The following is a 13,372-nucleotide window of genomic DNA, read 5'->3' as shown; positions in this document are numbered from 1 at the left end:
GAAGGAGAGAGCATCTGACCTTAAAGAGTGAGGCGGGGACACGGGGGGCGGGGGTGGAAACCTCCCACAGGCATGACGGTGAGCCACACTGAGAACCACAGAAACTGCTCCTGGCGGCAGCGGCTCCCCACCCCCACCCCCACGCCAGCTCCGTGCCTCCCTCCCTCCTTCCCCACGAGGACCTCCAGACAGTGCCGCCCTGACCAGACACTGGCTCTGAGCGGAGACTTCAAATCCCAGCTCTGCGCTGTTTTTCAGGTAACCCTGCAGCAGTAACCTGACCACTAAACCTCAGTATCTTCCTCTGTGAAATGGGAGTGAATAAGGGGACCCTGTCAGCTGTGGTTGGGAGGAAAGCTCAGGTGTGCAAGCACCTCAGGTGGCACTTCAGGTGGGGGGGCGGGGGGCGGCTGCAGACTGGGACCAAAGGCTGAGGACAGAGTTCCAAATGACCAAACATCTGCACACCTATGTCAAGAAATACTGAGTACCGCTGCTCCTCCCGCCCCAGCCAACTCCTCCAAGCCCTTCACTGCCCCCCTGCCCAGCCCATTAATAGGAGCCTTGAGAGGACATAAGGTCTTCGGTAGGCAGGAGTCCAGAACCAAGAATAGGGCCTGGATTAATGAATATTTGTTGAATGGATGAATGTATGTATATATGAATAAATGGATGGATGGACGGACAGATGGATGGATGGACAGATAGATGAGAGGGCGGATGGATGGACGGATGATGCACGGACGATGGATGGATGACAGACGGACGGACGGACGGATGGATGGATGGATGGGTAGATAGGGTGACTGCAGTATTCATGGAGAAGAAGCTTCAGTAGGCCAAGGAAATCCTTGTACAGATAGGCCAGGAACCTGCAAGAAGGGGCATGTGGGCATCTCGTCTCCTAATGGACTCAGTGATCTGCTGTACACCTTCCTGGGGAAGAGAACTGAGAACAGGTCAGAGACAGCAGAGCAGAGTGGGAGGGGCCAATGAGTGTCAAGTGCAGACCTACTGTTGTCATAGATGATGTGCAAATTTCCAATGGACTGACTGGAGACCAAGAAAGGCAGAAGGCCTGAATTGTCCCCCTCCCAGGGGCTGCTCCTCAAGTGAGGGGACCCATACAGCCTGAGGATATGCAGTGAACCACCCAGGGTAGAGTTGAGAAGGTTTAGAGGAGTTATGCCAGAGGTGACCCTCCTCATCAGGCCGCCCCCCCGAGTACAATCCTAATAACTCCCCATGTGCTGCCCACAGAGGACACCAGGACCGCAGGGAAGGAAGAGAAAGGCATACTCCCTTTCCTCAGCCCTCATCAAAGACCCCAACTACAACCGGCGGGGAGAGGGAGAGAAGGACCAGTGAGTAAGCAGGGGGCAGGCCCCTGGGTTAGGAGGAAGGGGACGAGATGGCCAGCGGGCCTGGAGCTGAGCTCAAGGTTGAAACTGGACTGGCCTGTGCTAGACTTTTATAACTAAATGTGACCAGAAAGCCATTAGATCTGCCTAAGATACCCTTAAGGAATGAAAAGGCAGATTTGCTAATGCCTGCTTGAGAACAGTGAGGAGAGAACAATCAAACTGCTTCATGTTTGTGTCCCACTGAGATCAGATGGTTCAGTAAACCGCTAACAGTGGCTGGTATTAGTACGCTATAGTTCTTTGTTTAAAATTCTTTTTATAGCACTTTGAGCTCCAGGAAAGAAAGCTGTGAACCCAAATAAATATGACCACCCAGACATTAAAAGAGGTGAGAAAAAGCCTCATGTTTCCTCCCAGAAGGCCAGAATTCTCAGGCTGCAAATAATCCTTCTTTAGGCCCAGCTCTGATGTGGCCCTCACCAGAGGAAGGCCACACTTCTTCACGCCAGAGCGCAGCCTGCCCAGTAAACTCACTTCGACTGTCCACAGTGGTTCCTTCCCTGGTAAGTTCTTTTCGGCTCTGTTCCTCCCCCGGAACCAGGCTTCCTTGCCCAGTGTCTAGCAGAAGGGGGTGAGAACGGCCTCCTACCCGCCTGCCTGGGGACTGAACCCCAAGGGGAGGGGGCTTCTAGCAGCTTCTATGTCTTGGCTCTGCAGCAAAATGGAAGGGTTCAGCATCCACGGCTGCCAGTCTGGCACCTTTCTGTCATCACGACTACATTCATTTAAAATTTAAGGAGTAAATTTTTTAAATGAAACCATGAAAAAGGATTTTTCTTACAATAAACACATCAATGCTCATTTTCCTTATTATTCTACTTTTGGCTATTTCGTATAAAATCTTTAATTAAAGTTTTTCTTTGAAATTGTCATTATCAACCCAGAAGAAAGAAAGAGGGAAAAAAAAGAACAACACAGCTGTGCAGATATGAAGAGCTATTCGGGACTAAATGAACCGGAACGAAGTAAGTAGCCTGACTGTTATGCTCTTACTTTTGGCTCTGTATTCTCCATAGCACAGTCGAGCTTGTCACTTTCTATCGATTCCATCTGTTTACATTCTGCAGAGTATTGGCTGCCTACCGTGAACATTTCCTATTTACCAGCTGGTAGAGATGAGCCAAACCAGATAGGAAAAAATTAGACTACATTCAGAACCCCATAAACACAAACTTTCAATTTGGGGACATGTGGGAGGAGCGGCGGCCGGGCCTGGCTCACCTTTAACAAAGCCTTCGCCTCCGCGCCCGGGGCTGACGCTCCCTCTGGTTGCTTTGGCGCCCCGCCCGCACCCCCATGGGCCCAGGACGATGCATGTAGTTTTTGAACACATATAAATCCTGCCTTTCCCCAAAACTGAACAAGCTTACACAAAAAGACATCGAAATGAGATCCATGCGAACAGAGAGAACGGAGTTAAAGAAAGAGCTAAAGAAAGCATCCTGAAAGAGTTGCTCCAAGGGAGCAAAACTCCAAAAACTCTGGCTTTGGGTTTCCTTGTAGCCAAGGTAAAGAGGAAAACTTGCTGTCATATACGCCAGAGGCCATGTCAGCCTTTTCCCACATTTGATTTTCATTTTCAAAAGGCTTACCTGCAACATATAGACTTCTAATAAGAAATTTTAGCTTGAAAACTTCTGACCCAGCTAGGAAAATAAGCTCTATGTCTAAACACCAAAGGCTTTCAACATGTGCCAAATCTAAAAGCAGCATTTCCTGAACCTTCTTTCTTTCGAATCCAGCCCACACTCATAGGATGGGAGCTCCATCCCAGGTATGCAGGAGGAACGCTGGGGCCCTTGTCACCCTAACCCCAGATCACTCACAGGACAGAGCTGCATGCCAGGAGGTGCAAGCCCCCCCCTCCCAGGAACTCCATGGTTTCCCCCAAACACCTGAGGTGCTCGGCAAAGGTAGGCTGTTCCTGTCGAGTGACTTGTAAGGCCTAGCCAGTCGTCCTCCAGCCACTGTGTCCGTGACACTGCTGACAGCCGTCTCCGAAAGAGCCACTTCCTCGTGGGAAATTGGCAATGAACCACCACCACCAGCCTCCCCCTCCCACCGCCAGCCCCATGCTTTAGGGTTCACACCTGACCTTCAAATAACTCCATCTTTTCCTCCATCCTACCTTCCAAAAGTGTTCTGTCCCGACCTGCCTTGAGAAACAGAACTCTCCACGGGAGGGTCACAGAGCTCATCTCCCCACCGCCCCGGCCACCTCTCCCCTTGTCTCTACCTCCATATCCTCTTGAGCCAGAGTGTGATCCTGACAGAGCCCCACATCTCACCCTCTCCTCCATCCTCATCACCCTGAAACCCTGTCCGTGGCTCAACTCAAGCACCAGCTTCATCTGAAACCAGGCAGTGTTTTCTGGCTACTCCAGTGACTGTCCACTTTTCCTATAGACCTGTTTATCCTTTCAGTAAATGTTTCCTGATGGTCACATCAAGAGCCAGGATCTGTTAACACCAGCGAGCACGACAGAGAAGGCACCTACTCCCCAGGAACACACATCCTGGTGATAAACAAGTATGCAAACAAAGTCTCAGGGAAAATATGGAATTTTAGAGAGGTTAGTCAAACATGTCTCCATGCCGAGCGCCATCGGCCAGGATGTGTGTGGGATGCTTCCTCCACGGGCCACAGCAGGCCACGGGGCATCCTACCCTGGGGAGTCTGATGAGATCTGACGTGTGTTTTGCACAGGTAAGTCAGGGTGTCTTGTGGGAGAGAGATTGTAGGGGGCATGAGCAGGAGCAGGAAAAGTGATCCAGGAGTTCCTGACAAAGCCCAGGGTGGGCACAACAGTGCTAGCAGCAGATGGATGGGCTCCGGGATGGCCCATGGGATACAGGAGGCGAGCTGGATGCAGGAGCAGGGCCAGTGCAGAAACCCGGCCTCCAGACGGACCCTAGGTTGCGACACGAACAACTCCGTGCACGGCGGCACCCTTCACTCTGACGCCGGGGTGACCAAGGGAAGAAGGCTGCCAGGAGAGGCCCAAGACGACCAGCAGAAGGTCCGGTCTGCTCTGCGGACGGTGCCGAGTCTCGAGCCCAGACAGAGATGGAAGCACGGAGTCCTCCAGAGCGTGGCCTGCTCTGTGGCCTAAAACCAGAGGCGACAACAAACTCTCATTTCCCCTTCCCCGGGACAACTCCTACCTTATCTCCTCCAAATGCAAACTCCAACTCCTGTTTTTTTGAGCAACTTCTAGGCTCCAAGATCATTGTATATTGATTGTCACCGAGAGCCTCAAGAACAGAAAAACCCTGCACTATTCTTTCCCCACTTCACGGCCGAGGACAGAGTCCCCAGAGGGACTGGCTTGCTCAGGGCCACACACACGGTGAGGGTCGGCGCTCCGTGCACACCCAGCCGGGGAAGCCCACGTGCTCCGGCCAGCCTCCCCTACCATATTGATCGAAATATTGAACATGCAAGAAGATTAAAAAAAAGAAGAAGAAGATTAAAAAAAGATTTAAAAAAAGAAGAAGAAGATAAACCACCTAAAATGATGCAAATTCTGATATAACCAAATCTTTGCTTTAGCTTCCTGATAAGTCTTTAGTAAATTAATAATAGAACCACCAAAAATAGGTCCTGGGGTAGGAGCATTTTCGATATAATTTTTTTTCTAGAATGGCAACTGATTATTTTGTTATGTGAAATTCTCTAGATCAAAATGTAAGCACTCCTCTTCATTTAGTTGCACACAGACACGCGAATCAAAGCTGTGACATTATTAATCACTATATTCAGTTATGATTGATAGGCTTTTCTGCAAGGAGGAAAAAGTGGCTCAGATACAATCTGTCCCAACAGCTCTACGATATGCTAATATTTTCTTCAGATGAGAGAGGAGATGTGTTCAAATACCTGTTATAATAGGCAATTAATACCCATGCACCAAAGTGGGGCTGATAAAAGTGGGATTAGGAGAATATTATAAATTAACCAAAAGCTTGTATGTTTTAGTAAATGGCCTCATTTTGAGTTTGACACAGTCTTTTTATGAGGCAAACAGACTGCATTCTGGTACATTCGTTCATGCTAATGTGATGTTATAATGTTAAGGTATGTTTATGAAATGGTTGTGATTCTAATGACTGTTTCTTTATTTGTCGAGCAATAATTTTTTTAATTTCTTTTTGAGGAAAATCCACCTATTTAAGAAAATGAATCTAACCCATCACTTGTGTCTCTTCCGCACGAGGATATTGCAGACCACGCGAGCAGCTTAGTACCTCTCATTATTTACTAATTGCTTCTCAAATGACTCAGGCTGCTCTATACAACTCCAAGGCACCAGGGTAAGCCCATAAAAACTCGTGTCAGATCGCTTGGTGTCCAACAGACACACTAGTCACGGCTGACTGGGTAGACCAGATGTTCTGACATCATGGCGCCCAGGCTTCAAAAAGCAGCCCTGGTTTGTGTGGTGACGTGGTACGAGAGCAAACAGCCTGGGGCTCTGGTCGGGCCCATTTATTTGCCTTTTTTATGTCTTTAACTGAATTATACATTCTTGAATTCTACTCTGCAGTTAAGAACAGTTCTTTCGTACGTAAGGGCGGCGGGGAAGGGTCATGACTGTTCTGCACGTCCCCTGTGCTCTTCGTCGGTCAGCACGGCTTCCTGCCTCTCAGGAATTCCCTGAACGTGGCTCACGATGAGCACTGACCCCCACTTCGAGGAGCAAGCTGAGATATTCTGGCACTTCCGCTTACCCTGCCAGGCTGGGGGAAGAAGTTGGGGACCTGCAGGACAGCTGGGGAGCATAAAAGCCCAAGGACAGTGGAAGGAGTATGAGAGGGAAGGAGGTCAGAACGAGGAAGACGGGGAAACTCCCAAGTGCCCCCGGAAGTACGTGCTACATGGATGCAGGGACGGGACGGTGCTCTGAACAAGAGAGGCCACTGGTGTGTGCAGTGAAGGTGTGACTTCTCCATGATGGACTGGGTCCACCTCTGTTCTAGTTTCCTCCATAGCAGCGGGGAATAAGGATGGCACCTGCCTTGAGGGGTTCTCCCGGAAATTAGTCCTTTAACACAATAAAACACTTAGAGCAGCTCCTAGTAAGGGCACAGTGCTATTACTTATAGAGCTGGCAAAATCCAAAAAATTACAGTGTCCACAGGATTAAGGCGAGGGGGATCCTTTCGGTGGGAGGCTGAAGCAGATGCTGCTGGTTGCCTTCTGCAAATCCACTCACCCCTACTCTCTTCTAACAAAACCCTCCATTTTCCGTTTTGTTTCGATATCTACCCTCTGGTGGCCCTGGAGGAAGCCAAGGAAGTAATTACACCGGGAAGTAATCAGGGTTGGTTCAGGCTGCTCACAGAGACCAATGTCATTGCCAATGACTGGTTTGGGTGTGGGACATTTTTCTTTGTTGTGAGTCAGAAGAAAAGTCTCCCCACATTTATAGAGTCATATTGGAAGAAATAGCATCTGGAAAAAAAACTTGACATCACAGTACCTGCATGTCAAGCCCGAATGGTAACAACATCCTGGCGGCCAGCAGGGACATGAGTTAGCCCATCCCCGCATCTGTGCTCCCTCCTGCTTCTCAGGTGAGATGAGCAGGGCCATCTTGATTCAGCGAGCCAGGTAGGGGGCTTTCTACTTCTCTCAGGGCAGAGCAACCCAATGCCTGCACGGTGGAGGTCGTGCTGCCTGGTGGCAAGTAAAGCCAACCACCGGCGGGGTTTCAGGACTGCCTGACAACTGGCCTCACTCACTCACAGATGGAGGAAGGGACTAACATCTACTGAGCATCTCCTGGACGCCAACGGGCTCTGGTCTCTTATTCTCATTCATTCTTTTAACTACCCTGAGTGGTTGCTGTCTCCACTTTGGAGATGAGGACAGTCAGAATAGTGACACAACTGTCCAAAGTCCCCTGGAGGGGCTGCAGAGCCTGGGTTCCAGCCAGCTCGGCCTGATTCCCACTAAATGCCTCTGCTTCCATAGGAGACCGTGAGAGCAGAGAATCGGAAGCGCAGAGAACTCAAGGACCCGTCCAGCAGATGCCAAGTCATGAGGGGGAGCAAAGGGCCAAGGGATTGAGCGTAAATAAGGCAAGCACAGGACTTCAAGGAACTCCTGACCGGGACCCAATGCAGCACCAGCTGAAGACCAGGACCAGCTAGAGCCAGAAAAAGATGTCCTCAGGACTCCCTGGGCTCACAGAGCCCCACGGGATCAGACAGCGACCTCTTCACATGAAGCCGTGGATCGCAGTCACCACAGGTTGGGAGAGCCGGGACCTGGAGACCATCCAGGCTGGTCCCCAGCCCATGACAGACAGAGAGAACGAGGCTTCAGAGAGCCCAAGGATGCAACTGGGTAATGAGGGGGGATGTGAACCTACACAGGAGGGTCTAAGTGTGTGAGAGGAAGGGAAAGGCCAAGGAACCAGCCATCGGACCGAGCTCTCTGCAGTGGAGAACGATCAGGAAGCACGAGCACTGGGGTTTGGTAGGTCTGGGGTGCCAACTGCTCATTATTTGTTGGTTTAGGAAGGCTAGACGACACATACATTTAGCAAAGTCTGGCTCCCAAAATTCAGAGACATTTGCATGCATTCTTGGCTCTAGCAAGACATGTGGACTTATATTTAAAACGAAATAATGAGCGTTCTTCCATTCCCAGATCGTATAGATCAGCCGGCAATGACAACATATGTCTAAAGAGAGCCTTCCTTTAACAGCTCCCAGGTACGCGTCCCCGTCTCCAGTGCTCGTGTGGGCAGTGTTTGCAGGACGAGCGTCTCAGCTGGAAATACGCTCCTACACTCAGCAAACAAGTGAGGGTATCTGGTTTGTTCTGCTTGTTTGGGGAGTAGATGGGAAGGAATGATTCACTGGTGTCCCTACCTGTCATTCGAAGGGAGCTGCAGTAATAATCGTTCTAGTGAGAGCTGGCACTTCCCAGCTGTTCCAGGTGTTTTACAATGCGTAGTGTTAAGCCACACAACAGCACTTCTGTTAACCAGGATGCAACAGGAAGTTACTAAGAGGGTTAAAAGCTATCAACATCAGGGAGGAAGGGAAGGGACAGAAGCAGGGAAGGGATGGGCTTTGTTTACAGAACCAACAGTTCCATCGAGGAGATGCTCAACTAGGTGTCTCACCCAACAGCCCCTTGCCAGATGTGTCTTGCCTGACACCCCCTTATGTGAGCCTCTTTGAGCTGGACTGGAAGCTGAGGACCTACGCAGATGCCCCCAAGTGGTCCTGGTCACCTTTAGCTCATTATTAATACTAGGAGCCCCTCCCATGGGCAGTGTTTTCCGCCATTTTGGGGGGGGGACCATCCTATGTAAAGGCACTAGCATGTTGACACACTAGGCATGCGCAATTGAGCCAGAAGTGCCTAGTGTGCTCCCTGCCCTTGCCCTCGATACATGGACTAAAAGCTTCCTGTTGGAACCCCTCAGGGAGACCGTGTATAGCGTGCACACACGGTCTCCTTACTTGGAACAGGTTAATACCAAGTTCTTTGCTTTCAACAAAGGTTGTGTTCAGTCTGATGGACTACAAGCAGCGAACCCCTTGAGTTCGGTTATACTTCCAGGTGGGTGTTATTATTCCCACTAATGGATGAAGAAACCTAGTGATAAGGACTTGTCAAGTCTGCCAGGCTGGTAAAGGGCAGAGCTCCAAGATGGCAACCCAGATCTGACCCCATCCCGTTGAAAAGAAAAGCTACAGACTCTCTGTAGAGTCACTTGCCTGCGGCATGGCAAACCAAGACTTAAGTCTCGGCTTCTCCAGGACTGGAACTTGAAGCCAATCAATCTGGAATTAGCTGGTCAGCTCCGATGAGGTAATCTCGTCACGTGCGCCCTCTCTACTCCCCCTCCCCCCACACCACTCCCAAAGGAAGATGAGGTAATCTACCTAATGAGACCCCTTGTCCTCCCCTGCTCCCCCCACCAAGGGAAGGTGACCTGGCCTGAAACAATCCTTTCTTTCCTTTTGCTAACCCTTCTGGCCTGGCCCCCCTCCTTGTAAAATCCCGTCCCTTTGTACATCTCCTCGCACTGCCCCCCGACTTTGCTTCACGGGGCACTGCTCAATTCGCGAATCGCTTAATAAAGCCAATTAGATCTTCAGATTTACTCAGCTGAGTTTTGTTTTTTTAACAGTCCCAAGGTCAGTCTTGTCCTACACCACCTGCCCGGCCAGAGTCGGGGTCTCGGGTAGAACTGGGGTTGCAGTTGACGCTGACTAGAAAGCCTGGCACAGAACATGCCCCCGCGCCCCCCACCCCAGCCGCCCTGGGGTCTAGCACTTCCTCAATCACCCCTCTTCAGCTTTTTCTCCAGAAGCTGCTTGAAACCTGCACCGTGTAAGCCCGCTGACAACTCAACTCTTAACCGGTTTGAGGGCTACCCCCACGGAGAAGAGGGGGGTTCTGGAATAAAAGAGGAGTCAGAAGAAGGGATGACTAGTGGTGGAGCTCCCTTGTAGATTCCCTCATGGAAGCCTTCTTGTCAGTAATTTCCCATCCCAGCCCAGGTCCATACACACCACACTCACTGAAACGATCCATTATTGACCCATGAGGGTATTTATGTTGATACGATGATTGTCATAAATGGCTGAATTTCCCAGGAGTATTTCATGATTAACACAGTTTAGGGAGAAACAAATTAAAGATGAACCATAAATAATATCAATCCCATTACATATTTCCTACAGCTTAACCCATGAACCACAATAGAAGCAGCAAATAATTACATCAGGGTCCTTACTAACATATAGTGAAACCAGATTTTTAGGAATATATAATGCTTAAAAAAGTATCACATGAAGATGAATTTTCTGGTGTTAATGGCATCAGCCAGGGAAATTCAGACAAACATTTTGTGGATTCCTGGCTATTTTTTATTTTGAAATGTATGAAAATCTCGGAGGAGTTCAAAAAGGAAAGAAAATTTGTCACATTTCAAACCAACATATTGAATCGAGTAAATTGAATCATGATTCTCAGGCTGCCTGTGTAACTGACAGGCTCAAATGCATTTTTAAAAGGGGTCTGATTCCAACCCCCCGAAAGCCGCAGCATCTCCCCGCTCCCTGGCTGTGGGCGATGATGTCTAACCATAATCAGCAAAGAGGGACAAGACTATGGGCTCTTCTTCCAAACACATGTAGTAGCTTCTGTGGCTAAATTACTCACTACTTAAATATACATCGCTCTGAGTTTTCCCGGTTATTTTCTAGCATGCCGCTCTCGACTGGCACTTACTGCTAAAATGCAGAAGTTTTCTCCTTCTAAAGAGAGCCTTTGCTTCAGCCTTAGACAAAAGCAGAAAGGGCAGGCCTACCACTAGGGATCTAAAGTTAATACAAAAGCGATTAATATTCCAGGACTTCTGTTGGTGTCATTCACCCAAAGAGACGCCAGGCGAGGCAGCGCAAGTCGTCTGCATACAAGCTTTCACACGGGCTTGTTACAGGATCTACTCGTCAGCCAGCTTTGACGCGAGGGCACAGACGACAAGATGTGGCTCATTCTGCTTCATCTACCTCTGCTAACAATGACTCTGGACGCGGGGGTGGGGGGTGCGGAATTTGAAAAGATCTCCATTACCTTTTCTCCTATTTGGGTCTCAAGTTCTTTTACTGTCCGACTGCAACTCACTTCATTCTCACCTCCTCTTAAAAAGAAAGAGAGAAAGTTTGCATTATTACGTTTTAACTAAATAAATGCTTACGTAGGACATGCAGAGATCAAAATGATAAGGCTTTCTAAATTATGTATTTTCTAATGCAAGGTATTTCTTAGGCACCGCTGTTCGCTGGCAGAGGGGGCTTGGGCCAAGCCCTTAGCTTCTCCATGCCTCTGTTTCCACATCCATAAAATGAAATACAATGACATTTATCCCTTCTCCCAGGGTACCGTGGGAATGGAGTAATTACAGCTGACACTTGATGAGCATTTCCTATGGCAAGCCCCGGCGAGCCCCGTCTGGGTTCATCGTCACAACAACTGTGTGGGTCAAGGGCCATCATTGCAGACAAGGAGACAGGGAGACAAAGGTCACGGGTGGCAAACTGGAGGTGCGGGTCATGGCCCCACCTTCAGCCCCCCTGCTGCTGCACTTTGCTCTGACCTCTGAGGGGTTCCCAGTCCACTGGGGAGGGAGCAAGCTAAGCCACTCCATAAAGGACTTGATGGTGGAGGCACGCACCATCCCCTTGGCTCTGCCTACTTTTTTTTAGATTTTATTTATTTATGAGAAAGAGAGAGAGAGAGAGTGAGAACACGAGCAGGGGGAGGGGCAGAGGGAGAGAAGATCTCTCAAGCTGACTCTGCACTGAGCACGGTGCCCTACATGGGGCTCGATCTCACGACCAAGAGATCATGACCGGAGCCAAAATCAAGAGTCCGACGTTCAACCAACAGAGCCACTCAGGTGCCCCTGGGGCCATCTGCTTTAATTAACTATTTTTTATTTGGGGTTATCCATACATCTGTAAACTGCTTCCGAACCCCTCTTTGGAAAGAGCCAGGAAAGACCCACCAGGTGAGGAGCCAGGAGCGACTCAGTGGAAGGAAAAGCTCTCTGGACAAAGCAAAGGGAGTACACAGGGGCAGGAGCTCAGCACATGCCAGCCTTGCTGCTGTCAATCGGCCCGGGAGACCAGAGCCCGCCCAGCAGGGCAGGGGTGGGGGAGAGTTCAGAGATGGAGTGGACACCATTCCTTGGTACTGTGACCATGATAAGGAATCTTTCTACAGGGGCAACGGGAAGCCATCGGGGCATTTTAAGCAGAAATGAACTACGTTTTACATAGGAGGAAACTGAGGCTCAGAGGGTTAAGTGTCCAAGTCCAAGGTGGAAACTCACCAGGAATCCAGCCTTATGACGCTGTTCTAAATGCAGTAATTTTTGTTTTAATTATGTATTGACTAGACACATAACACTTTTTAGCAATAAGATTTAAAGAACAGAAATCGGAAAAGGCCTGTGTAGCTGCCATCAGCTGAAGAGACAGCAGCTTGGGTCCAGAGCCTGGTGGCCTCACTCCCAATCTCACCCTCCCGTCCCTCCGCAGCCCCAGGAAAACACTCTGCCCAAGCGCGCGGGGCCCTTCCCTTCACCACTGTCTCCCCTGACTCCATCTCAGCGTGTCCTTCAGGAGACACAGCCCATCATCGGGTCATCATCGGGTAGTGACTCAGCCACAACAGCTTCTTGAGATGAGTATTCTTTGGAATGGTAGGTCTTTGAGCCCTTCCACTTCAACCTGTCTATAAACTCGTAGATTCTATAAACTTATGTGTAGTTTCTTCTCTTCGTGGATTTTACTCTCTCTTATCTAATGACACAGTCTGTGCCTTTTAGGTGGAATCTTTATTACAATTACCGATATACTTGGGATTTTTATTTATTCTGCCTATTCTGCGGCTTCTTGCCTTCCTTTCCGTCAATACCGTTTTTATAACTCCTTTTGTCTGCCTCTGTAAGTTGGGAATCAGTCATTCCATTTTTAATCTTATGACAGCTGCTCTAGAAATTATAACCTGTGTATTTTTCTATTTTTTTAAGGTTTTATTTATTTGATAGAGAGAAATAGCAAGAGAGGGAACACAAGCACAGGGAGCAGGAGAGGGAGAAGCAGGCTCCCCACTGAGCAGGGAGCCCGATGTGGGGCTCGATCCCAGGACCCCAGGATCATGACTTGAGCCAAAGGCAGCCACTTAACGACTGAGCCACCCAGATGCCCCTAACTTGCATATTTTTCAAAGTCTAAAGTTAATCAAAAATTTCAATCTTCCTTCTGGTCAAAGTGACGACTCTAGAACATTCCATTCTGGTCCCTCCTCTCAGCATATATATTGCTACTATCATGTATTTTAATTCTATCCTATCTTTAAATTCCCGAAGTCGTCATTATTCCTAGTCCTTAGTGCTTCCCGAGGTCAG

General features: G+C 49.2%; 1 protein-coding gene across 7 annotated transcripts in view; it reads right to left on the bottom strand.

Moving 5' to 3' along the window:
- The window catches only part of EFCAB6 (EF-hand calcium binding domain 6), a 220,497-nt gene that overhangs the window by 167,419 nt on the left and 39,706 nt on the right, over positions 1-13,372 (bottom strand). For 6 of the 7 annotated variants that reach the window (XM_032346007.1, XM_032346009.1, XM_032346008.1 and 3 more), the window contains one exon: positions 11,032-11,098. In XM_032346007.1, the coding sequence (XP_032201898.1) occupies positions 11,032-11,098 (67 nt within the window). The remainder of the gene's footprint in view (positions 1-11,031; positions 11,099-13,372) is intronic. The other variant, XM_032346013.1, reaches the window with a different exon arrangement.

The sequence above is a fragment of the Mustela erminea genome, chromosome 6, assembly GCF_009829155.1.
Source record: "Mustela erminea isolate mMusErm1 chromosome 6, mMusErm1.Pri, whole genome shotgun sequence".
Lineage (NCBI taxonomy): Eukaryota > Metazoa > Chordata > Mammalia > Carnivora > Mustelidae > Mustela > Mustela erminea.
The sequence above is the reverse complement of the archived record's forward strand: the minus strand, read 5'-3'. Positions and strand labels throughout refer to the sequence as shown.